The 26,914-nt window shown below is 37.7% G+C and overlaps 1 protein-coding gene across 1 annotated transcript; it reads right to left on the bottom strand.

Annotated features, from left to right (window-relative positions):
* Positions 1–9,623: 9,623 nt before the first annotated feature.
* Positions 9,624–11,155, bottom strand: LOC133799461 (uncharacterized). The gene is made up of 4 exons (XM_062237476.1): positions 10,855–11,155; positions 10,384–10,698; positions 10,033–10,267; positions 9,624–9,882 (listed from the first exon to the last, which is right to left on the bottom strand). Exons 1-4 carry the CDS (start codon positions 11,153–11,155, stop codon positions 9,624–9,626), a joined length of 1,110 nt encoding a protein of 369 aa, XP_062093460.1.
* Between the last annotated feature and the right edge of the window lie 15,759 nt (positions 11,156–26,914).

The following is a 26,914-nucleotide window of genomic DNA, read 5'->3' as shown; positions in this document are numbered from 1 at the left end:
TGGCGCCAACTTGCATGATTTTAAATAAGTCCCCCTGAGACTTTAATAATGGATGGTATTCTTTTATAAATTATGTTATGCGAATGTTTTGTAAGTATTAGTCTAGGGCGTTATTTACAAATGGTATCAGAGACGGTCGTCCATGTTTTCCAAGGACCCTCCCCCCCCCCCCCCATCCACACTAAAGATGGGAAAATCTTACTTCACCGCGTCGTAAGTATTTGCTTATGTGTTATTGCTTGTTTCTATTTTATTTAATTCTTTTTCTATTGTTAATTGCTGTAGTAAATATGCCTCCTGTGTTAAGAACAACAAAGGAACAATTGATTAAGGAGATCCATGCAATTCCTAAAGTTGAGCTTGACGAAGACTACTACAATTGGAAGGTAGCGGTCTTAAAGACGACGAAGGAGGTTTGCGAACGTATACAAAGAATGATGAATAAGAGAGGAGCCTTGCTTTGGCCCATAGAACAATACTGGGTAATGAGTGAGGCATTGTCAATGTACCCAGAGGCTCTTTTACAGTTAAATCAATCATGGAATAACGTTATGGTAGAGGACATGGAGTTTAGCACCATGGAGTTTATGATTCGCGACTTTCTGGTAAGTTACGAGCTTGATCATCAGGAGCTGGTATTAGTAATGACGGATGATGGCGAAATAAAGGAGCGTTTAGAGTCGATATATGACGTGGAAGAAGTACTGCGTGCTATACCGCGTCTGACTGCGAGGATGGAGATCAAAGGACACATATGCTTTGCGACACGATTGTTAAGATAGACATAGGTTAGGGAGTTTACTCCACAACATCATCTTGTGAGGTGATGTTGTTAACTAGATAGATACGTTGAGTAGAAGAGGAGCACACAAGGTCTGAAACTACGGCCATCCCTGATGTTGAAGTGCCAATTGTTCAACCTGGAGCTCCAGCAGCGCCAACTGTGGACCTGGCTGCAGAGGTGGCAAGGTTAAGAGAAGAGTTGAGACTAAGAGATGAGGATCTAGCGCAAGCTAGACAAGCACCACAGACATCTCAAACGCACCCTATACCTCAAGTACCAGTGGCACAACCGCAGCCGCCAGTACCACCACCTGCACCACAACCTGTAGCCTATGGGTTTGAACCAGTATATGAATGCTTCAGGAAACAAGCCCCACCGACGTTTGAAGGGAAAGCTGATCCAATGGTGGCAAAAGATTGGCTAAGGTCTGTTGAGGCTATTTTTGATCATATGGAGTTAGATGATCGCCAAAGGGTTTCCTGCGCAGCTTATCTACTTAAGATGGATGCACGTATTTGGTGGGACGTGACTAAACAGACCCATGATCCAAATACCATGACTTGGGCGCAGTTTGTCCAGACATTCAGTAAGAAGTATTACAATACAGCGGTGCTAGCAACTAAGGTTGATGAATTTATAACTCTGGTTCAAGGGAGCCTTTCGGTCACCGACTATGCACAGAAGTTCGATCGATTGGCCAAGTTTGCCCCTGAAGTGGTGCCGACTGATGCAATGTGAGTTCAGAGGTTTGTAAAGGGACTCCAACCGATGATAGCAAGGGATGTTAGGATGACCAGCGCTGAGGTGGCCAGTTATGCAGAAGTATTGGATAGAGCTCTTGAGGCTGAATATTTGGAGGATCGAATATGGAAGGATAATGCCGCTAGAAGAGAGAGCCACCGCAACAAGAACTTCCATGAGAACAACAAGAGAAAGGCTATCGAAGGGCAGAATAGTGGGGTTGATAAAAGGTCTAGACCTCCAGTCCCGAACAGCAGCAACCACAACTCTCAGAACCATAGCAACCGCAATAACCGCTTCAATGACCGGAACCGTGGGAACCAACAGGGTAACCGAGTTGAGCATCCTACCTGCCCTAAATGCACAAGGAAACACCCAGGAGAGTGTCAGGCCGGTACCAACAAATGCTTCAAGTGTGGCCAGGCAGGACACTTGCGGAAGAATTGCCCACAATGGAAGGCGGGACAGAATAACAATAACAATCTGGTGCCAGGAAGAGTCTTCGCCTTAACTCAGAACGAAGCGGCCAATAGCAACACCGTGGTTACAGGTCAGCTCCCTATATCTGGTACAATGTGTAGAGTCTTAATTGATTCTGGAGCAACTCATTCCTATGTTTCCATGAATGTGATTGATAGACTGAATATGCCTTGTAAGATGTTTGCACATAACTTTAGTACATTGTTGCCATCGGGAGATATGATGTTGTCAAATAAGTGGTTACCGTCAACACCTGTAACAGTAGAAGGTAGAGAGTGCCCAGCAGATCTCATAGAACTGAGTATACTGGATTATGATGTCATACTCGGCATGGATTGGTTATCCAAGCATGGGGCTACGATAGACTGTCGAAAGAAGATCGTAGAGTTCAGGCCAAAGGAAGGAGAGGTTTTCTCCTTTAAAGGTGAAGTAGCAGGCCTTCAAACACCCATAATATCTGCACTGGAAGCGCGGAATATGATGCAACATGGATGTTCGGCATTCCTTGCCAGTGTAGTGGATAAGACCAAGGAGTCAGAACTAAAGCCAGAAAATGTTCACATTGTTTGTGAGTTCCCGGAGGTGTTTCCCGAGGAATTACCAGGACTACCCCCAGACAGAGAGATCGAGTTTGTAATCGAGCTTGCACCTGAAACTGCACCGATATCTAAGGCACCCTATCGAATGGCGCCAGTAGAGTTAAAGGAACTTAAGAACCAACTACAGGAGTTGTTGGACAAAGGGTTCATAAGACCTAGCCATTCGCCATGGGGAGCACCAGTCCTATTTGTGAAGAAGAAGGACGGGAGTATGAGGATGTGCATTGATTATCGAGAGCTCAATAAGGTCACCATTAAGAATAAGTATCCTTTGCCTAGGATAGACGACCTTTTTGATCAGCTACAAGGGGCTTCAGTGTTCTCGAAGATTGATCTACGGTCTGGGTACCATCAGTTGAAGGTGAAAGAGGGAGACATACTGAAAACGGCCTTCAGAACTCGCTATGGACACTACGAATTCTTAGTGATGTCCTTTGGACTCACCAACGCCCCAGCAGCCTTTATGGATATGATGAATAGGGTATTTAAGGATTTCTTGGACAAGTTCGTAGTAGTGTTCATTGATGATATCCTCATTTACTCAAAGACCAAGGAGGAGCACGAAGAGCACTTGAGATTGACTCTAAACAGATTGCGGGAACATCGGTTGTACGCCAAGTTCTCTAAATGCGAATTTTGGCTGGAACAGGTAACCTTCTTAGGGCACATAGTCTCCAAGGATGGGATTGCAGTAGACCCATCAAAGATCGAGGCCATTAGAGACTGGCCCCAGCCAAAGAATGCCTCAGAAGTTCGGAGTTTCTTAGGGTTGGCAGGTTATTATAGAAAGTTTGTTGAGGGTTTCTCGAAGATCGCTACCCCGTTGACCAACTTAACCCGGAAACATCAGAAGTTCGCATGGACAGAAAAATGTGAAGAGAGTTTTCAGACCATGAAGGATAAGTTGATTTCCGCGCCTATCCTTTGTGTTCCCACTGAGGGCGGAAAATTTGTGGTATACTGTGATGCGTCAAAGAATGGTTTGGGATGCCTATCCTTTGTGTTCCCACTGAGGGCTAATGATTTTCTCACAGGATGTGGCTCAGCCACTGTGAGCCATGGTCAGCTAGATAAACAAAGGAATCAACCTAAGAGAGTCGGAGTCAGTTGAGTAAACAAAGGGCTCAACCTAAGGGCGTTGACCCTGAGCACTTGTATATTGGTTGAGATATATTTCTGAATGTACATGTTTACTATTATCAGTATGATGCTTACAATTTAATGAATTTTTGAATGACTATTTTATGACTGATTGGATGTTATTACTGATTATGTATTTGCTGTTATGGTTTTCTTGCTGGGCCTTGTCTCACGGGTGCTACGTGGTGTAGGTAAAGGCAAAGGGAAGCTGGACCAACCATGAGTTGGAGAGCTCTGGGGGCGAGGTGTACATTGTCAGCTGCTCGTCCACCACGGCCGAGAGAAAACACAAGGACAGAGCCTAAATTTTGTATTTTTCCATTAGAGGGGCTACTAGTTGTATATAACTTTTGAGAAATGTAAATTTTTCTCTTAAACCCTGTTATGGGGATCCCCTGTACCAAACATCTATTTTAATGAAAATTAACGGTTTATGTTCAAAATATTTTAAACCTAACCTGGTTATTGACCTTAGGATCACATTAATGTTCAAACAACTTGATTAGCAAGTCTTGCACTATTTTAAAACACACATTGTAACGGTCTTTGTTATCCAGGGCGTTACAACTTAGTATCAGAGCGGTCCAAGTTCAAGGGTTCTTGAAGACTAGCTGGACATGTACACTCCCCGCTAAAGACAAGCTCGACTCATGGTTTGGTAATTGTATTTGTGATTATATGCTTAAATGTCTGAATGAAATATAAATGCTTTGTTGCATGATTAATAGGCAGCATGAGATATTGATAGGGCCTGGCCCTTGACTACTGTGTGACTATTATGAGGCGTGCTTATTAGCATTGTTGCTGCATGTGAATGAATATTTGAATGATTGTTTGCATCTTGATTGCTTGGGTTGATTGAGTTTTAATGGTGGACTATGGAAAGATTGTCAACCTGTCATCAGTACCAGACCGCCGAGTCGTTGATTCCAGATAAACTTGAATAGCTATGCGTCAAAGGCGATCTATACGACTAGCCGGCGTAGGATTTGAGGCTAGAGATGATGATCAAGGCTAGAACCCTCCACCAGTCCCTGAGAACTGGCAGCAGATACTTGCAGATATGCAAGCTCAGTTACAGAGTCAAGAAGAGCAGATCCGCCTTTTGAGATAGCAGGCTCCGTCAATGAGTGCTGCGCCTATTTTTCCACCTGCTGTGGCATCCGTTGTATAGTCACTTGAGGCTGGAAATAGGTGGGAGCCATTGTATGAGCGATTCAGGAGACAACATCCTCTAACCTTTAAGGGAGGACCAGATCAACTAAAGGCCAGACAGTGGATGAGTATGATCACTTCTATTCTGGATTTTATGAGGGTGGAAGGCAATGACAGGGTGGCCTGTGCCACCTATATGCTTAGAGAATTCTCGTATTTGATGGGAGGTGGCATCACAGACCAGGGATGTTTCCAATCTGAGTTGGGATAGGTTCAGAGATTTGTTTAGCCAGAAATACTACAACGTTGTCGTCAGGGCAGCAAAGGTGAATGACTTTGTGGGTTTGGTGTAGGGCAACATGACAGTTGCTGAGTATGCCCTGAAGTTTGACAGGCTTGTGAAGTTTGCACCAAATTTAGTGCCTACAGATGCAGCAAGATAGGACAGTATCATTCGAGGGCTTAATGCTATGATAGCCCGCCCGAGATGTGAGAATCACAATAGTACCTGGGGGTACGACTTATGCCTGGGTTGTTGAGAATCTTACTACTGAAGAGGCAGAGAATAAGATTTGGAGGGAGAATGCTGTGAGACAGGAGGTTCGTAGGGCACTGCCTCCATATACATGGTCTGGTAGGGGCGGAGGCCCCAATGATTTGAAGAGGAAGACCCCTGACACTGTGATCACCACTGGTCCTGATAGGAGGGGTCAGGGTGCTCAGAGAGGCTACAAGAGAGGTGGTGAGCATGGAGAAGTTACCCAGAGTGTATGAGGTGCAGAAGGTGCAATCCAGGCGAATGTCGGGCAAAGGCCTACTATGTGTGCGGGGTGGTGGGACACCTCAAGAAATACTGCCCAACAGCGAAGAAAGAGGAATCAGGGAAGGTGGACAACTTGACTCCAGCTCGAGTGTTCACCTTGACGCAGGCAGAGGCTGAGGCTAGTCCCTCGGTAGTACAGGTCAGGTTTCTAGCACTGGCTCTTCTTATATTATATTGATTGACTCTTGTGCTACACATTCATTTGTTTATAGTAAAGTGATTGATAGATTACGTAGACCTAGTGAGTATTATACTGTGGGGTTTGGGACTATACTACCTACAGGAGAACTAGTAGTTTCTAGAAGGTTTATTAGAGCTCTCCCTCTGATGGTAGATAGTAGGGAACTATCAGTTGATTTGATCGAGTTGGGTATGGATGACTTTGATATGATTTTAGGGATGGAATGGCTAGTCTGATATGGGGCTACCATTGATTGTAGGAAGAAGATGGTGAATTTTGAGCCTGAGGGAGAGGATCCCTTTATTTTTGTGGGTGCTGTGCATGGACCCCGCATACCCAGGACATCAACATTGAGGGCTAGGAACCTGTTGCAGGGAGGTTGTATAGGTTTTCTAGCCAGTGTGTTCGATACCACCAAGGTTATGCCAGCAGGGCCGGGAGAGACCAGTTGGTACACGAGTTCTTGGATGTGTTTCCTAAGGATTTACCAGGATTGCTGCTGCATAGGGAGATTCAGTTCTTCATTGAGTTAGTGCCTGGAACAAAGCCAGTGTCAAGGGCACCATATAAGATGGCTCCGGCAGAATTGAAAGAGATTTTTTGATTTAGGGTTTATCAAGCCTAGCTTTTTGCCATGCGTTGCCCCGGTTTTGTTTGTGAAGAAGAAGGATGGGACTCTGAGAATGTGTATAGACTACAGGGGGTTGAACAAGTTGACCAATAAGAATAAATACCCCTTACCAAGGATTGATGACTTGTTCGATCAGCTGTAGGGAAAGATGATATTCTCGAAGATTGATCTTCGATCTGGTTATCACCAGCTGAGGATCAAGGACGAGGATATATTGAAGACAACCTTCTGTACGAGTTATGGGCATTATGAGTTCATGGTCATGTCGTTTGGTTTGACCAATGCCCCGGTAGCATTCATGGACTTGATGAACAAGATGTTCAAGGACTTCTTGGATCAATTTGCGATTGTCTTCATCGACAACATCTTAGTTTACTCCAGTTCAAAGATAGAGCATGAACAACATCTCCAACATTTCTTATAGAGATTGAGGGAGCATCTGTTGTATGCTAAGTTTAAGAAGTTTGAGTTCTAGCTACCAGAAGTGACATTCCTTGGACACATTGTTCGTGAAGATGGGATCAAGGTGGATCCAACTAAGGTGGAGGCAGTGAGAGATTGGCCGAGGCCAGGGAACACCTCAGAGGTTAGGAGCTTCCTTGGATTAGTAGGTTATTACAGACAGTTTGTGGAAGGGTTCTCAAAGATTGTTGCACCGATGATAGAATTGACACGGAAGAATTTGAAGTTCGTTTGGTCAGACAAATGTGAGGACAACTTCCAGGAATTGAAGCGACAACTGATTAATGCTCCGGTGTTGAGTCTTCCTTCGAAGGGAGGGACGTTTGTAGTATACTGTGATGCATCGAGGTTGAGATTTGGATGTGTGTTAATGCAGAATCAGAAGATTATTGCTTATGCATCACGATAGATGAAGGAGTATGAGAATCGGTACCCTATCCATGATCTAGAATTGGCAGCGGTGGTATTTGCACTGAAAGTTTAGCGACAATACTTGTATGGGGAGAAGCGCGAGATATACACCGATCATAAGAGCTTGAAGTATTTCTTCACCCAGAAGGACCTGACTATGAGCCAGAGACTTTGGCTAGAGTTGGTAAAGGACTATGATTGTGATATCCTTTACCACCCAGGGAAAGCCAATGTGGTGGCAGATGCGTTGAGCCTGAGGGTGATGGACCCAAACTGGGTACGTTTTAAATATGTAAATCATAATCGCACGAATCGTTCATGTAGAATAGTGATCTTGTAAGCAAGGATGTCGAACCCAAAGAAGTTGTCTAACATCAAAAAGAAAACTATTTTAAACCAAAATTAATAAATTCTAACCTAGCTCCAAAGATTGATGAGATTTAATGTCATGAACATGAAACAAAAGATTTAAAATGAAGTTATTTAAGAGAATAAAAATAAACCAATTATAATTTGAAAATAAGTTGTAAAAGAAAGATTATTAAGATACTAGAATCCTCAAAATGTAAGTTTAATAATACTTATTAGTTTATTGATTCCCAAGTTTTAATGATAGTTAAAATAAGTCTAACTATCATTTTCCAAATAGATTTATAATTTTACGCATAAATTATTTCTAAAAAGATAGGATTTTTCTTCACTTTTTTTTTAAAAAAAAAGTATAATGTCAAAGTATTTAATGTGAATCAATGTAATGAAACTACAAAAAAAAAATCAAATAACATTATTTATAAGGCAAAACATAATATTTTTGATCTAAGCATTGGATGTGTACAATTTAATGACACATCTTACACAAAGAATATTATGTTTTGCAAAATGAAGAACACAGTACAATATTATCTAACAATCCAAAATATGAGATATTAAAGATGAAAGACATTTACGAAGAAGAAAAATCCATAAACTTTGTTGCATTACAAGGGAAATTAACATACAACATAAATATTATCTAGTTATAAGTTTCTTCATCATGATCTTAATAATCTTATGAAAAAGATTAGAAGTACAAAACTAGAATAGAAATTACAAAATAAATAAAATACATACTTGAAAATGCTCTTGAAAAACACTAAAATGGAAGAGAGAATGGTAGAGAGAAATGGTAGAAACGATGATGGTTACACAAAAATTAAGCACCCTAAAATGGTCTTGAAATTGCATATTTATAGCCAAAATGAGAGTATTAAAATAATCAACTTAAATTAATTTAATTGATTAGATTAATTAAATAAAGTAAATAATGCATATAGAGGTCAATTCTAGGGTGATGGTCATTTTGGGGTAAAACTTGTAGAAAAGTTGGGTAAAAAATTGGCCCTTTTGGACAAAGGGACAAGGGGACAATTGGTGGGCTCGAGGAGGCAAGGCAGCTGGTGGCTGCTGGTATTGGTTAGGCTCGGGCTGGGCTTCTGGTGGCTGGAAGCTGGACCGAGGGTGCAACTAGGTTGGCTGAAGGCTGGAGGGGTAGGCGGGCTTGTGGGCCTGGTGCCAGGTGCGGGCCCAGGTGGCTAGGGCAAGAGGCCAGGCGGGCTGGGGAGTAGTAGATGCAGGTGGCGTGATGGGTCGGGCTGGGTGGGCCCATGGTGGCTGGGAGAAGGGCTGGCTGAAGAGGGAAATTGCTGGAGCTTGGGCCTCCTTTTTGCTCTTTCTTTTCTCTCAAAAATGCTATTTTTGTTCACTTTTTTTTTACTTCTTTCCTTTTCTTTCAAATAATGCAACATGCTTCCTACAAAATAATCATAAACTAAATTAAAATTAAATATTTTCACTAATAAAATATACCATATATTCCATGAAAATATTAATTAAAATTAATTTTTTTTTATCAAGTATGAAATGAGCTTCATTAATCAACCAACAAATACAACTAAACAAGGCAATAATCCCATCAATTTTGTGCAAACAGAGACGGAAAAAAAAACCCACCCAATCTAATTACATTGTAATCTTGTCTATAAATCTCTGTTCCTGTAAAGTTAATTTGCTATTTTTTACAATGAATAACCTGTACTGAATTATAGTCATAATCTCAGTGGCTAGACAATCAGTAGTCCAAGTAACCCCATCATATATAGATCTGTTTTGGTTCCTCCAAAGGCTATAGTAACAGCAGCCAAAATCATGTTAATGATGGAAAAAATGATTCTTGGTCTTCAGCTAGTAAGCCAAACCGTCCAACCAGCAAACTCATTAGGCCAAGCTTTAAATCCCATCCAAGCAAAGATTAAATCAGTAGCCTTTTTGGAAAGACAACACTCAAAGAACAGATGAGAGTGACTCTCAGTAGAGAAACCACACACAGGACATAAAAGAGAATCAAGTGGCACACAGAACCTGAGCATGTTATCTCGAGTAAGAAGCTGAGAGTTTACCACTTGCCAAAGCAAAAACCTATGCTTAAGGATAGACAGCCTACACCAAATAGCATGATGATAGCGCACCTGTTGTTGGCAAAGAGTACTAATATAGAGTTTAGAGGCTTGAAACTTCCCTGTTGCACCAGCCACTTTCACCTCATCAAGACTGAATTTTCCCCTCAAATGACATTAATTCCTCCAATACCAGCTCGTATCAGGTGGCAGCTTGTAAGTCCAGAAATTGGAGTCTTTCAAATAGATAAAATTAATCCATTTAACCCAAATCACATCATGCTTCTCAGAAATGGCCCAAAAATACTTAGCTAAGATGGCTCGGTTCCAAACTGAACCATTTATGAACCTGAGACCTCCATAAGCCTCAGGGAGATAGACCTTCATCCAAGAAGCAATGTGAATCTTGCTTCTATTACCATTAAATCCTAGAGAAAGCCATGACAAAGTTTTTCAACTTCCTTAATAATACTTTGGGGAAGCACAAAAATGCTCATCCAGTAATTTCGCAGTCCAAATAAAACTGAATGTATAAGTTGGATACGGCCAGCAAAGGACAAATGCCGACTAGCCCAAGTATGTAACCGCATTTTGATTTTTTGGATAATAATATCACAATCTTCATGCTTCCATTTAGTTGGTCTCATAGAAACACTGGGATATTTAAGAGGAAATGTCCCTTCCGTAAGTTGAATCTCAGCAGCTATTATCTGTCTATTTACTGCAGAAACTCCCCCAAAGAAGATGTGAGATTTGATGGTATTAATATGGAGCCCCGTACCAGAACTAAACTCCTCTAGAGCTACTTTGAGCACTCGAACAGCAGAAAGAGACCCTTTACAAAATAAAATCAGTTCATCTGCAAAGCATAAACTAAGAAGTTTGAGACTTACACATAGGGTGAAACCTGAATGTAGAATCTTGAGCTGCCAATTGAAGACTCCAAGTAAGATATTCCATGATTAGAACAAAAAAAGTGGTGACATAGGATCCCCTTGACGCAGCCCCTTCTCACCCTTGAAACTGCCTTGAACTCTTCCATTCATAAGCAAGGAATAAGATGTGTTTTTTAAGCATGTCATAATCCAACCTATAAATCTCATAGGAAAACACAAAGACTTTAGGAGATCTTCAAGAAACCACCAGTCGACTGTGTCATACGCTTTACTTAAGTCAATTTTAATGGCACATCTAGGCGAGGTAGATGTTCTCTCATAATTCTTGATGAGATCTTGGAATATCAAGACATTATGAGCAATTGATCTACCTTGAACAAAAGCACCCTGATTCAGTTGGACCAGATCAGGAAGGACCATGGCCAAACGGGAACATAACAGCTTTGAAATACACTTGTAAATGGTAGAACATCACGCAATTGGCCTGTAGTCCATAGCCCGAGAAGGATTATCAGATTTAGGGACCAAGGAAAGAGTAGTATTATGAAGCTCATCAGGAAAAATTCCTGTCTCAAAGAAATGTCCAACTGCTCTACATATTTCACCACCAATATCCAGCCATAAAGCCTTGAAAAAAGTAGAGCCAAACCCATCAGGGCATGGGGATTTAATGATGGGAATGCTAAAAAATGCATCTCGAATTTCCTTGTGAGAGAAAGGTTTCAAAAGATTAAGTTTCTGGTCAATCAAAAGTTTGGTTCCCAGTTCCACACATTGCATATTTATCTTCTTAGTAGCTGAACTAGGACTACCCATAAAGCTTCTAAAGTGATCCAGAAAATGAGAAACCACATCAGGAAAGTTATCAATCAATCTACCTTATTCGGTTATGTAGGTAGCAATTCTATTATTTTCCTTACGCTTTTTTAAGCATGCATGAAAATAAGAGGTATTCATATCACCCTTCCTTAACCAAGTAATTTTGCTTCTTTGAGCCAAGAAGCTATGGTACATTTGCTCCTGAGTAGTGAAAGCTTCAGCAGCAGCCTTGGCTTTCTCTTGAAAATTTAATTTACATAACATTTAATTTCAATAAAATCACATTTTTAACTTTTAATCTAACAACATTAATTTCAAATAATTACACTACAACATATTATAATAAAATATCTATAAAAACACATAAAAATCTATAAAATTACAATAAGACTAATAAATTCAAAATTACTTAAAAACTTAATAAGTTACTTAAAAACACAAAGACTAAGAAACAATTAACATAAAAAGTGGTAAAATAACTCTATTTTGTAGGAGTTATCACACCCCCAAACTTAAAGATTTGCTAGTCCTAAAGCAAGAGAAAAGTTAAAACACACAATTTTTTATTGGTGATATAAAAATGATTTTCTCAAAAATTGCACAATGAAAATAATTCTAAGAAATTATTATGAATAAAAGTTTAGCTTATGTAATTAATAACTTGTCAATTTCTCTTTTAAAAAGGGGTTTTCAAAAAAATTATTTTTCACTTAAACTTATAGGAAATAAAAGTGTTGTTGTTATGAAAAATGTAATTTTCGTTACAAGCAAAATTGACCCAATAATTAAAGACAAAACTTAAAAAATATTCATATGTTTAAGAGAATTAAACTCAACTCAATCAAGATTTTTATCATTGAAAATGAAAAATATCACCAAATTTTTTTATATATATATATTTTTAAACAAAACACAATAAAACTGTATTTTTTTTAAACAAAACAACATATATATGTTTTTTCAAGACAACACAAAAAAAATAATAAAGTTTTTTTTTCAAACAAACCACACAAAATACAATAAAACAAAAATTAATACAAACATAAACAATAAAAACAGCACAAAACATAAATACAATAAAACATATTCTCCTAATGATAATAACCATATAAACTCGATACCCCCAAACTTAATTTAAACATTGTCCTCAATGTGTTAAAACACAATTATAATTTGAAAAGTAAAAGATGTTAGAATTTAGAATAGTCAAACCTCGATACGGTGCATCACTACGAGAGTAAAAGATACAATAAACAAAAATTAAATCACACATAAAACAAAAAAAAAACAAATAAAGCACAAGTTATCAAGATCAATAGGAATCAAAGAGCTTGGTAAACAAGGTCTTCAAGGAGGATCTCATCCACTTCATCGGTTTTTAATTCTAAAAATGTTTTTAATTTTTGTCCATTAACTTTAAAAATATCACCATTGTTAGAATTTTCAATTTCGATAGCTCCATGTGGAAAATCAACACGAACAATGTAAGGACTGGACCACCTAGAGCGTAACTTTCCCGGGAATAAATGCAAACGAGAGTTGTATAAAAGGACTTTTTGACCTACAGAAAAATCTTTTCTCAAAATATTTTTGTCATGGTAAAATTTCATACGATCCTTTTATTTTTTTGAATAGTCATATGCATCATTCCCAATTTCGTCTAGCTCATTCAATTGAAGTTTTCTTTTCTCACATGCCTTGTTTAAAGAAAAGTTTAACTGCTTAATTGCCCAAAATGCTCTATGTTCTAACTCAACAAGTAAGTGGCACGCCTTCCCATACACAAGTCTGTAGGGTGACATGCCAATGGGCATTTTGTATGTGGTACGAAACACCCATAATGCATCAGTGAGTCTTAAGGACCAATCTTTCCTAGTTGGATTCACAGTTTTTTCTAAAATGTGCTTAACTTCCCTATTAGACACTTCAACTTGACCACTAGTTTATGGGTGATATGGTGTTGAGACTTTATGTGTAATGCCATATTGTTTCATCAAATGTTCAAATGGATTATTAAAAAAGTGTGTACCGTTATCACTAATGATAGCACGTGGTGAACCAAAACGGGCAAATATATTTTCTTTCAAAAATCAAAGCACAACTTTGTGTTCATTAGTGTGGCATGCAATAGCTTCATCCCATTTAGACACATAATCAACTCCAACCATAATATAAAGATTACCAAAAGAGTTAGGAAATGGTCCCATAAAATCAATGCCCCAAACATCAAATATGCCAATTAAAAGAATAGGATTCAAAGGCATCATGTTTCGTCTAGTTAAACTTCCTAACTTTTGGCAACGTTCACAAGCTTTACAATACACATATGTATCACGAAAGATAGTAGGCCAATAAAAACCACATTGTAAAACTTTAGAAGCTATTTTCTTACCACTAAAATGTCCTCCACATGCATGATCATGACAAGAAGATATAATTTTAGATTAGTCACAATTTGGAATGCATCTTCTAATTATTTGATCAGGGCAGTATTTAAACAAGTAAGGATCATTCCAAATAAAAATTTCACCTCAGAATAAAATTTAGATTTATCATGCTTAGACCAATGAGATGGTATTTCTTTAGTGACCAAATAATTCACAATATCAGCATACCAAGGCAAAGAAGAAACATGCATCAATTGTTCATCATGAAAAGTTTAAGTGATAGTAGTGGAATCATGTATAGTTTCAACAACTAGTCTAAATAAATGATCAGCAACAACATTTTCAGACCCCTTTTTATCACGTATTTCTAAATTGAATTCTTGTCAAAGCAAGATCCAATGGATCAAACGTGACTTAGCATCTTTTTTTTATAAGAGATATTTTAATGCAGCATGATCAGAATAAATAATAATTTTAGATCATAACAAATCAGATCTAAATTTCTCCAATGCAAAAAAAAACTACAAGCAATTCTTTCTCGGTTGTAGAATAATTTAATTAAGTATCATTTAAAGTTTTGCTAACATAGTAAATTACATGAGGTATTTTTTCAAGTCTTTGTCCTAAGACAGCACCTATAACATAATCAGAAGCATCACATATTATTTCAAATGTATTTTCCAATCAGGAGGTCGAATAATGGGTGCAGTAGTCAAAAGATTTTTCAGTTTATCAAAGGCAACATGACAATCATTATCAAAGACAAAAGTATTTTCTTTTCCAAGTAAATGGCATAAAGGCTGAGAAATTTTGCTAAAGTCTTTCATAAATCTTCTATAGAAACTGGCATGGCCTAAGGATGATCTAATATCTTTCGCAGTTTTAGGTTGGGGGAGTTTTGAAATAAGATTAACATTGACTTTATCAACTTCTATTCCCTCAGATGAGATTACATGACCTAAAACAATTCATTTTTTAACCATAAAATGACATTTTTTCCAATTAAGCACAAGGTTTTTCTCTTTGCAACGAATAAAACAAGTGAAAGATGGTGCAAACATTTGTCAAAGGAAGAACCAAATGTAGAAAAGTCATCCATTAACACTTCAAGAAATCTTTCAACCATGTCAGAGAAAATTGAAATCATACACCTTTGAAAAGTTGCAGGTGCATTGCCTAATCCAAAAGGCATGCGACGATAGGCAAAAGTCCCGAAAGGGCATGTAAATGTAGTCTTTTCTTGATCTTCTGGGGCAATGGGGATTTTGTTGTATCTCGAATACCGATCAAGAAAGCAATAATATGCATGGCCAGCTAAACGTTCAAGCATTTGATCAATAAAGGGTAATAGAAAATGGTCTTTTCTAGTAACATTATTCAGCTTTCTGTAGTCTATGCACACTCTCCACCCCGTTTGTACTATAGTAGGGATTAATTCATTTTTCTCGTTTTCAAAAAATGTGATCCCAGACTTCCTAGGCACATCTTGAACTGGACTAACCCATTAACTATCAGAAATAGAGTAAATGATACCTACGTCTAATAATTTTATGACCTCTTCTCTAACTACTTCTTTCATATTTGGATTTAGCCTTCTTTGATATATTCGAGAGGTTTTAGCATTCTCTACTAGATGGATTCTATGCATACATTTGGATGGGCTAATTCCTTTAATGTCTCCAATGGTCCAACCTATGGCTTCTTTATGCTTTCTAAGGACATCTAACAATTTATCTTCTTGTTCTTTATCTAAGGTGAATGCTATGATAACAGGTAAGGTTTCAGACTCTCCTAGAAAAGCATATTTTAAATTTTCTGGCAATGGTTTAAGGTCTAACTTTGGAGACTCAGAAATTGATTGAACGTGATCTAAGGGTGAAAAAGGTTCAACTTTGGTTTCATTTAAGGGTATAGACTTTAGCAATGAATTCACATCATCATTAGAATCGTCAACATGCAAGTTCATACCAAAGTATTTTTTACAAAAGTCAAGTAAGTCATTTCCATCATCTTCACATATACTATCTATCATGTTAACTTCATGCACTTCCTCACACTCAATAGATTTAGCAACATTAAAAACATTTAATTCAACAGTCATATTTCCAAAAGATAATTTCAAAATACCATTACGACAATTAATGATTGCATTAGATGTAGCTAAGAATAGTCTACCTAAAATGATAGGAATTTGAGCATGCACATTTTCCATAGGTTGAGTATCAAGAACAATGAAGTCAACAGGAATGTAAAATTTATCAACTTTGATTAAAACATCCTCTATAATGCCTCTAGGAAATTTCACGGAACGATCGGCTAATTGAAGAGTTATAGATGTAGGTTTTAGTTCACCAAGACCAAGTTTCTTATAGACAGAATGAGGCAATAAATTCACACTAGCACCCAAATCAAGAGCCTTGTTAATAAAATGATCACCAATAATGCATGAAATTGTGGGACACCTACGATCTTTATATTTAACAAGACTCTTATATTGAATAATGGAACTAGCTTGTTCAGTTAAAAATGTCTTTTTAGGAACATTAGTGTTTCTTTTTACAATACAAAGATCCTTAAAAAATTTAGAGTTGGCAGGGATTTGTTTAATGGCATCTAAGAAGGGGATATTGATACTAACTTGTTTAAAAACTTCTAAGATGTCATTATATTGGCCGCCTTTTTTAATTGGAAGTAATCTTTGTGGGAATGGGGCTTTTGGAATGAAAGGATGGATTAAAGTTTCCTTGTTTGAAGAGTCATTGACATTAGAACTAGAAGGCTGACTCTTTTGTTTTTCTTTTTCAACCTCGGGTATGTAATCGGGTTTGACAATGATCTTTCCGGACCTAAGAGTTAAAATTGATTTGACTTATCTATTATGACTAGACTTTCCTATCTCATATTGACCTTTTGGATATGGGATAGGTTGACTAGGGAATGTTCCTTTTTCTCTATCACCTAAAGTAGTAGCGAGTTGTCCTACTTGTGTCTCGAGTTTGGTAATTGATTGAGACTGATTTTGTAGGATTTGTGGAGTGGATTGCATAAATTGTTGTAAAGTATCTTCTAAGGAAGGTTTCCTGTAATGCCCCGACTAATTCTAGACCTCTGAACATTAAAAACTACTAGACATAGCTACTATTTTGGAACACATACATAACGAATAACATAACTTTATTTAAAAACCCCAATTAGTATATGAAGTACAAAATAAGGTGTGTGATCCCATTGTTTACATAAAACATAAACTTTAAATTGTTTAAAATACTAAGTGCGGAAATACATGAAAACATAAATTAAAAGACGTCATCCTCGATCTTCCAGCAGTCCATTCAATCTATCCATCCTCAATACACATGCCAAGCTGCCACAAATCCGACCCGCCTTCTAAGTTCATTTTCTTGCACCATCTAAAGAGAAAGGAATGAGCCTAATGCCCAACAAGGAAAATATACTAAAATCCTATATGTCATATATCATAAACATAATACTATATCATAAAGCATATACTATAAAACATATGACGTAAAAATCGTATTTCATATAGGACTACAATATTAATGGCCATTAAATCATTAACGGGGTATGTGATAAAACCATCTAGGTCCTCAGTCTACTAATCGAGGTAGGTTAGATCACAACTATAGTATATGATAACCCATCTAGGTTCTATGTCTACTAATCGAGGTAGGGTAAATCATAACTCTAAACCACGATATTGATAAAAATTCTTGGGGCTTGCTATCTAAGCAAATCATATGCCCAAGAGACTACAAAACATATATCATATCATAGCATAAAATATATCATAACATAAACATATAAACACATATAGTCTAACCTATTTTCCTTACCAAAAACTAGGATATGGAGACAAGAATGGGATTTGGAATACTCCTAAAATCAAAGTAAACCATGAGTTTCTAAAGAAAAAATAGATGAAAAAGAGAACTAAACCATCAAAGTGAAAACTTACCGAAAACCTTAAGTTACAAAGAACTTAAACACCTAACCAAGAATCATAACAAAGAGTTAGGATATGAATGAAAACAAAATAAAACTAAAGAACCATGAAGAACTGAACTTAAGGATAGGAATACCTTGGATGAACTATGAGTTTGATCTACTCCTTGATACCGAAATAACATTATATCTTACTTCCCAAGTGTTTAGAAAAGCTTAGATTGGAAAAGCTTTTAACCCAAAACTCAAGTGTTGATCTCTATAGTAACCTTAGCAGCTTGGAGGCTCTAAACAATTCTTGAATGATGAGTGAAATGGCTGAGTACTAGGTCCTATTTATAAAGTTCAAGGAGTGAAACTAAGCCCTTTTAAAATGAATAAATAAATGAATATAAAATGAAAAAGATTTGAATTTTCGTTCAACAGATGCCTAGATCTAGGTCAAAACTGTTCAAGAGCAAGTCCAAGTGGGTAAGGGCTGTTTTTACATTTAAATCCTCAAGTTTCAAAAAAATGTCTCCCAGAGGCACTATATCGCCTACCACGGACGATATATTGCCTGGACCTTTGCCCCGAGCCTTTGTGCTTTCATTCGTGCGAAGTCGATGTGTTTTTCGTATCTCCCGTAGGCGATATATCGGCCCCTATAGCTGTGATATATCGACATACGTTGATATATCAAACACGTATTTGCACTTTTTCAACATATTTTAAATTGATTAAACAACTTTGACTGAGTAAAACATGATCCTAACAGCTGTTGGAAGGATCTAGAGCTTCTAGATCTTTCTTTTAATTAAACTATTCATCAAAAATACTTAAATCCTTAATAAGCATGCTTGTGATAAGTGTCTCGCTCTTATTAATTCTATCTAAACCTTAGGTTATAATAAACAATATTTCTAGGAGCAGCAATATTAATCAACCCTTTTGTTATAATTAATATTTCTAAACTATAGGATAAACTTATAAAATATAACTATTGCTAAGAGTTTCCAACTAAGTCCCGGCTTGAACCAAAATCCACGGAAACTAACATACTACAAGCTACTACTACTAGCTACTACTACTACTACTACTACTATCTAGCTAAGTAAAGTTGGTCCCATGTAGTTATAGACCCCGTGGGAAGGGAATTTAACCAAGCTTTTGATTTGTCTTTTAATGAAAAAGGGAATAGTTTTAGCTTAACTGACTCATTAGAAAAATTTTCAAATTTAAATGTTGAGCAAATTTCTAAGAAATATTTGACATGCATGTAAGGATCCTCTCTATCTAACCCATAAAAAGATGGCATCAATTGAATGAGTGATGGTTTAAGCTCAAAATAGGTAGCAGAACTGGTAGAAAAAACAATACATGAAGGAGCATTAGATGAAATAGGTGCAAAATATTCAAGCAAAGTTTTTTCAGGCACAACATTTTCATCAACATGATTTCTATTAATATTAGCAATTGGTTCCATGATGCTCAGATTTTTACTAACACTTTCAATTTCAAACAAAGATAAGCGTCTTTTTACTAATAGATTTTTAGAGTTACGTTCTCAATGATGCATACAATTTTCACAAACAAGGCAATAAAGATGATCTCTAACAAACAATTTTCTGATGTGGACGATCAGTTAAAACTGCAACCATAGAGCATACTTAGAATTTTTAGAGATTTGACAACAATATAATTTTTATGGTTTACTTGTCCCTAGGCCTATTTGATTCCACTTACTCGCACACTACTAACAACTCCCCAAGGTTATTTGGTAGAGGCGGATTGGGAATTTTGTTCAAATTTCCTTTAAGCAAAAATTGCTTATGGTGAAAGGACAAGATTTAGATATTTTTTTTTTCAAGTATTTTTCACAATTACACAATAATATGATAAAAGACAAAGAAAAATAAGGTAAAATTAAATAAGACTATAAAAAATTAGGCAAGAGTAGGGAGGCATAGCATGCCATCAACCATAACAAAAATAAGGTAAAAATTAGGAGGCACAAGTGCCATCAATTAAAACATAAGATAAAAGACTAGGAGTCAAAATTGCCATCAACTAGCTAGGAGGCGAAATTACCATAAACTACTAAATTGCATAAAAATATAACAACAAGATAAATAAAGAAAGTTACAACAAAGGTTAGGAGACACAAGTGTCGTCAACTAATTAATAAATACAAGGAATAAAAACTACAACAAAATTAGGAGACACAAGTGCCATCAACTATAACAATTGAAAAGATAGATTGATAGAATGCACAAGTGCCGTCAACTAAAAAAAACTACAAATATAAATATATAAGTTTTTTTTAATGGGTGGTAGAACCGTCCCAAATTTTCCTTTTATCTTTTTTTTTTTAAAGTTTTTTACATAATTGTATATTTTTTATATTTTTGTATATATATATTTTTTTTAAGTGCAAAACTTTAAATAACTAGTAGAAGAATTCAATAACCTTGAGAAAAAGTTCGTTTCTTTTCTTACAACTCCCCGACAACGGCGCCAAAAACTTGATGGACCCAAAATGGGTACGTTTTAAATATGATCGTAAGCGCACGAATCGTTCATATATAATAGTGATTGTGTAACCAAGGATGTTGAACCCAAAGGAGTTGTCTAAACTAAAAAAGAAAACTATTTTAAACCAAAATTAATAAATTCTAACTTAGCTCCAAAGATTGATGAGATTTAATGTCATGAACATGAAATAAAAGATCTAAAATAAAGCTATTTAAGAGAATAAAAATAAATCAATTATGCTTTGAAAATAAGTTGTAAAAGAAAGATTATTAAGATACTAGAATCCACAAAATGTAAGTATAATAATACTTATTAGTATATTGATTCCCAAGTTTTAGTGATAGTTAAGTCAAACTATCATTTTCCAAATGGATTTATAATTTTAAGCACAAATTATTTCTAAAAAGATAGGATTTTTCTTTACTTTAAAAAAAGTATAATTTCAAAGTATTTAATGTGAATCAAACTAATGAAATAAAAAAAAATCAAATAACATTAATTATAAGGCAAAACATAATATTTTTGTTCTAAACATTGGATGTGTACAATTTAATGACACATCTTACACAAAGAATATTATGTTTTGCAAAATGAAGAACAAAGTGCAATATTATCTAACAATTCAAAATATGAGATATTAAAGATGAAAGACACATGTGAAGAAGAAAAATCCATAAACTTTGTTGCATTACAAGGGAAATTAACATACAACATAAATATTATCTAGTTACAAGTTGCTTCATCATGATCTTAATAATCTTATGAAAAAGATTAGAAGCGCATAACTAGAATAGAAATTACAAAATAAATAAAATACATACTTTAAAATGCTCTTGAAAAACACTAAAATGGAAGACAGATTGGTAGAGAAAAATGATAGAAAAGATGATGGTTACCCAAAAATTAGGCATCCTAAAATGGTCTTGAAATTACATATTTATAGCCAAAATGCAAGTATTAAAATAATAAACTTAAATTAATTAGATTAATTAAATAAAGTAAAAATGGCATATAGAGGTAAATTCTAGGGGTGATGATGATTTTGGGGTAAAACTTGTTGAAAAGTTGGGTAAAAAATTGGCATTTTTGGACAAAGGGACAAGGGGACAATTGGTGGGCTCAAGGAGAAGTCAAGGCAGTTGGTGGCTGCTGGTATTGGTTGGGCTTGGGCTGGGCTTCTAGTGGCTGGAAGCTGGGCTAAGGGTGCAGCTAGGCTGGCTGAAGCCTGGAGGGGCAGGCAGGCTTGTGGGCCTGGTGCCAAGCGCGGGCCCAAGTTGGTGGGGCAAAAGGCCAGGGGGAGCAGCAACTGTAGGTGGCGTGATGGGCCGAGCTGGGCAGGCCCACGGTGGTTGGGAGAAGGGCTGGCTGAAGAGGGAATGTAATGCCCCGGATTCCCTATTATGGTTAATGGCTGGGTTAGTAGGCCGGGAGGGCCATAATTGCTTAATTATGCCATTGAATGTGTTTATGCATGTTTATGAGAATTATATTATAATATAATGTTAATTGTATGCATGTCGATGATATGTGTTGAGACCACATTATGATGTGGGTTTGTTCGAGATATTCGACTTGAGACGATCGTAGGTTATTGATTAGCGGTTTAGTCACAACAGGTGTAAGTGTCGGGACTTGGGTTGAGGCTCGAGGTGATTTTGATGATTAGAGCGTTACCGGGAGATAAAGGGTAACGGGATGTGAATTATTGGTAGTTGAGAACATTGAGAATAGCGGGAATTGGAGAGCGTTAATTATGATTAACGAGTTAGGAGGAAAGTACCAAATATGCCCTTGGGAGCCTTTAGAAACTATTAATTGACCTAGGGGTAAAATGGACATTTCACCCCTAGGATAGATATAACTCTTGATGGTTGAAGAAAGTAGTGGAAAAACAGAGTATGCAAGAGGAGTTCTCCCGTACCTTCTTTTCTTCATTTTTCTTTGTGGTTTTTGAACCAATTTTGAGGATTCAAGCTTAGGAAGCAAGCCTTGGGAGTTTAAGAGTGTGTTCCACAATTGAAGACCACCATAAGCCGAGCTTTGGGTAAGTTTCTAACCATGGTTTTCTCTGGTTTGCCCTGTTTTGGTTTTCTTTTGCAACTGAGATTTCTAGGGTGAATTCATGGTTTTGTTGGGAGTTTTGGCTAGGGTTCCCATGCTTGTGATGTTTGGGGTGTGTTAGGATGGTTTTTGGGTTTATTTGGCATCAAGAATAGGCTTTGGAAGCTTGGAAATCAAGTTGGAATCGAAGGAGTTGAAGAAGGTCGATTCAGGGGAGTTTGGCCCTGGAGGTAGCGCTACAGCGCCCACCCTAGGGCGCTATAGCGCTCCTCAGGAGGCTTTCTGGCACTTGGGCGGTTCTGAGTATAGCGCTGTGGCACTAGGGGTTGAGCGCTGTAGCGCTACCCTGTTCCTTCCAAAACCCGTTTTGAGTGTTTTTAAGGGTTTTTGACTTGGGGTTTCAATCCTTAAGGCCCGGGATCGAATCTACTCACCGTGTGGGCATGTTTCGAGGTCCCGAGGGTGGTGCTTAGGTTAAGACCCTATTATTGTGGATTCTCATTAATGGAGGTTATAATTGGTTGTGATTAGGTAACCGCTAAGGAACTAAAAGATCGATCGTTCTCAGGAGTCGTCTTTATCGTACTTCTCGCTCGAACCTGAGGTAAGAAAACAGTGTATGGATATAGTTGCACCCTGTACAGGTATATGACATGCATGGTTTGATATTGAGGCATGTTGGTTGATATATGTGAACGTGGATTGCATATTAAATGCTAATGAATGCTGATTACCTGTTTAAGACACTGACTAGTCAGGGACCGACTCTAAAGTCGATGAACACGCATTGAATGGCCCTATGGCATTAATGCAGGACCGGCCCTAAGGTCGAAGAACTTATAAGCGCTTACTTGGACTACGACTAGATGTCTATAGCCAAGGTATACGACCCCGGTGACCGTTAGTCACGTGGCTAAGGGACGTTGTCCATAGCTTCGACTCTAGAGTCGTGAGGAAGGTTATGTTGGTGACTAATCACCATGCACCTGTCCTGATCAAACATATGAAAGAATCTCTTATTTGTTAAGCCCTGGTGACCCTATCGTCACATGGCTAGAGGGAGCGTTGCTCATTATCGTGGCTTTTGGCTATTGTCACCTATTTGTTTGGACTGAGAGTCCTGAAGGGTTATTGTGATCGTTGTTGATATTATATCATGTCTTATTGTGTCTTCTTGCTGGGCCTTGGCTCATGGGTGCTATGTGGTGCAGGTAAAGGGAAGGAAAAGCTTAACCAGCCCTGAGTGGGAAGCTTGGGCGATGTTGTGTACATACAGGGCCGCTTGACTGCCACGGTCGAGGAGTTCTCAGAGGGACTAGGGGTCTACCCTATTTTTGCCGCTTAGGCCGGCGGAGTTTGTAAATTTGGAACTGTAGCGACTCTTTTGTATTACGAACTACTTGTAAACATTTTGAAAGGCTCATGAGCAGTTTGTTTACTTAATGAAATGTACCCTTTCCTTTTTATTGGTTTTTCTCCTTAACCTGATATTAACACTTAGATCACGTTTTTAACCAAAGGACTCGGGTAGCGGGTCAAATTTCTGGTTCACCGTTCACCGTAACTGTTCTCGGGTAACCAGGGCGTTACAGGGAAATGGCTGGAGCTTGGGCCTCCTTTTGCTCTTTCTTTTCTCTCAAAAATGCCACTTTTGTTAACTTTTATTATTATTTTTACTTCTGTCCTTTTCTTTCAATTAATGCAACATGCTTCCTACAAAATTAAATATTTTTACTAATAAAATATACCATATTAATTCCATTAAAATTTAATTTACATAACATTTAATTTCAATAAGATCACATTTTTAACTTTTAATCTAAAAACATTAATTTCAAATAATTAAACTACAACATATTATAATAAATTATCTATAAAATTACAATAAGACTAATAAATTCAAAATTACTTAAAAGCTCAAAGACTAAGCAACAATTAACATAAAAAAAGTGGTAAAATAACTCTATTTTGTAGAGTTATCAGAGGGCCCCGGGACAATTGTTTAGCTCTGCATAGATATCGAGAGAGTTGGCGGAGGAGATGACTAGAGCGATGATAGAATTGGTTGTGGGCCGGTTGGCCAATATTACCTTGCAGTCTGCCCTCTTGGAGAGGATAAGAGAGGGTCAGATAGATGATGCATAGTTACATGAGGTTAGAGGGAATGTCCTAGTTGGGATAGCTAAGGATTATTCCATTTCAGAGACTAGTTTGCTACGGTACAAGTGTCAAATTTGTGTCCCAAAAGGTGTGGGTATTAGATGAGAGATACTGGATGAATCCATACTACACCGTACTCACTCCATCCTGGCATCACAAAGATGTATCAGGATCTACAGGTGTTATATTTGTGGCTTGGAATGAAGAAAGATGTAGTGGAGTACGTAGCCAAGTGTTTAACCTGTCAGCAGGTGAAGGCTGAGCATCAGCGACCAGCGGGGTTGCTACAGACTTTGGGTATTCCCAAGTTGAAATGGGAAGACATTACTATGGGTTTTGTGGGAGGTTTAGCTAGGACAGGGGGGCTACATAACTTAGTGTGGGTGATAGTAGACAGATTTACAATGTCGGTTCACTTTCTACCAGTGAAGACGACCTATACTAAGGATCAGTACGCGGAGCTGTACATGAGAAAGATTGTACGTCTCCATGGGGTTCCCAAGTCTATAGTGCCAGACCAAGATCCTATATTTATTTCCAAGTTTTGGGGTAGTTTGTAGAAGGCTTTGGGGAGTTAGCTAAAGTTCAGTACGACCTTTCATCCTCAAGACTGATGGACAGTCTGAGAAAACAATTCAGGTATTGGAAGACATGCTTAGGGCATGTGTGATAGACTTTACAGGGTCTTGGAGTAAGTAGCTCCCGTTGATTGAGTTTTCTTATAACAACAGTTATCAATCAACGATTGGAGTAGCTTCATTTGAGATGTTGTATGGAAGGATATGTAGATTGCCCATTCATTGGGATGAGATGGGTGAGAGGAAGTATTTAGTACCAGAGATGGTTTAGAGGACTAATGAGGCTATCGAGAAGATCCGAGCTCGAATGCTCGCTTCGCTTCATAGACAGAAAATCTACGCTGATCCTAAGCTTAGGGAAGTGGAGTTACAGGTAGGGGACCACGTATTTATGCGAATCTCACCACTGTGAGGGGTGAGAAGTTTTGGAAAAAAGGGAAAGTTGAGCCCTAAGTTCATAGGAACATTTGAGATCCTAGAGAGGATCAGCTAGTGGCCTACTGGTTCGCACTGCCACTGTCGTTATCAGGAGTTCATGACGTATTCCACATTTCTATGCTTTGGAAGTATATCTCAGATACGACTCACGTGTTGAAGTATGAGGATTTGGAGTTGCAGGTAGATTTTTCATATAAGGAGCGACCGGTTCAGGTCCTAGGCAGGAAAGACAAGGTTCTACAAAACAAGATGATTCCTCTAGTGAAAGTGTTGTGGAGGAATAGCAGGGTCGAGGAAGCGACCTGGGAGCTTGAGTCATCGATGCAGGATTAGTATCTTGAGTTATTCAGGTAAATTTCGAGGATGAAATTCTCAGTAGGAGGGGATAGTTGTAACGAGCCAAAATTGTTAATAGGGCTTAGGGCCTTGATTAGCGTGCCAAGAGGGCATAATTGGTATATGTATTTTTAATTGGTTAAATGCATGATTACGTGGCATGCATGATTGATTATGATTATATGAATATGTGATATGCATGTTTATGAGTACTAGATATGCATGTGGGCCCTTATAGCTTATAAGGACATATTTGTAACTTTGGCCCATTGAAGGCATAAATGTGATTAAATGTTATAAATGTTTGAGAACACATTATTATGTTGATATATTTGCAATATATGGCTCGAGACGGTCCTAGTGAGCAGATTATCGAAATAGTCACAATGGGGTTTAATACCCGACTCGGGGAAGCCTAGGGTATTTTTGGGAATTTAGAGGATATTTTGGGGATTTATAGATATTGAATAAGTATTTGGTAATTAATTGGACATGATAGGGTTAATTGGATAATAGTAGGAACACTTGAGGAATTAACAGGAACTAAGGGAAAATGACCATTCTACCCTTAGAAACTATTGGAGGGTTAATAAACTTAAAGGGAAAAAAGGTCTTTGGGCTTAAGATACACTCAAATGTGTAGAGAAGGGTCAGGACCCTTAGGGAATTTTGTCTCATTCTCCCTTTCCCTCTCACTCACGATCTCACACTCTCCCTCTCTTTGTACTTTGAAGCTAAGAAAGAAAGACAACATAAGAACTTAGGCTCTAAACTAGGAATTTTGGAAGGAAATTGAAGGAGAAAGGCTTGAGCTACTGAAGAAAAAGGGCTGGGACTTAAGCTCAAAGAGTGAAGGTTGTAGCTGAGGGTTTAGCAGCAACTTGTGGTAAGGATTTTGTTTAGTTTCAGTTAAGAATTCAGAT

This window comes from Humulus lupulus, chromosome 9 (assembly GCF_963169125.1).
Source record: "Humulus lupulus chromosome 9, drHumLupu1.1, whole genome shotgun sequence".
Classification (NCBI taxonomy): domain Eukaryota; kingdom Viridiplantae; phylum Streptophyta; class Magnoliopsida; order Rosales; family Cannabaceae; genus Humulus; species Humulus lupulus.
This window is presented reverse-complemented; position numbering and strand designations above follow the sequence as displayed.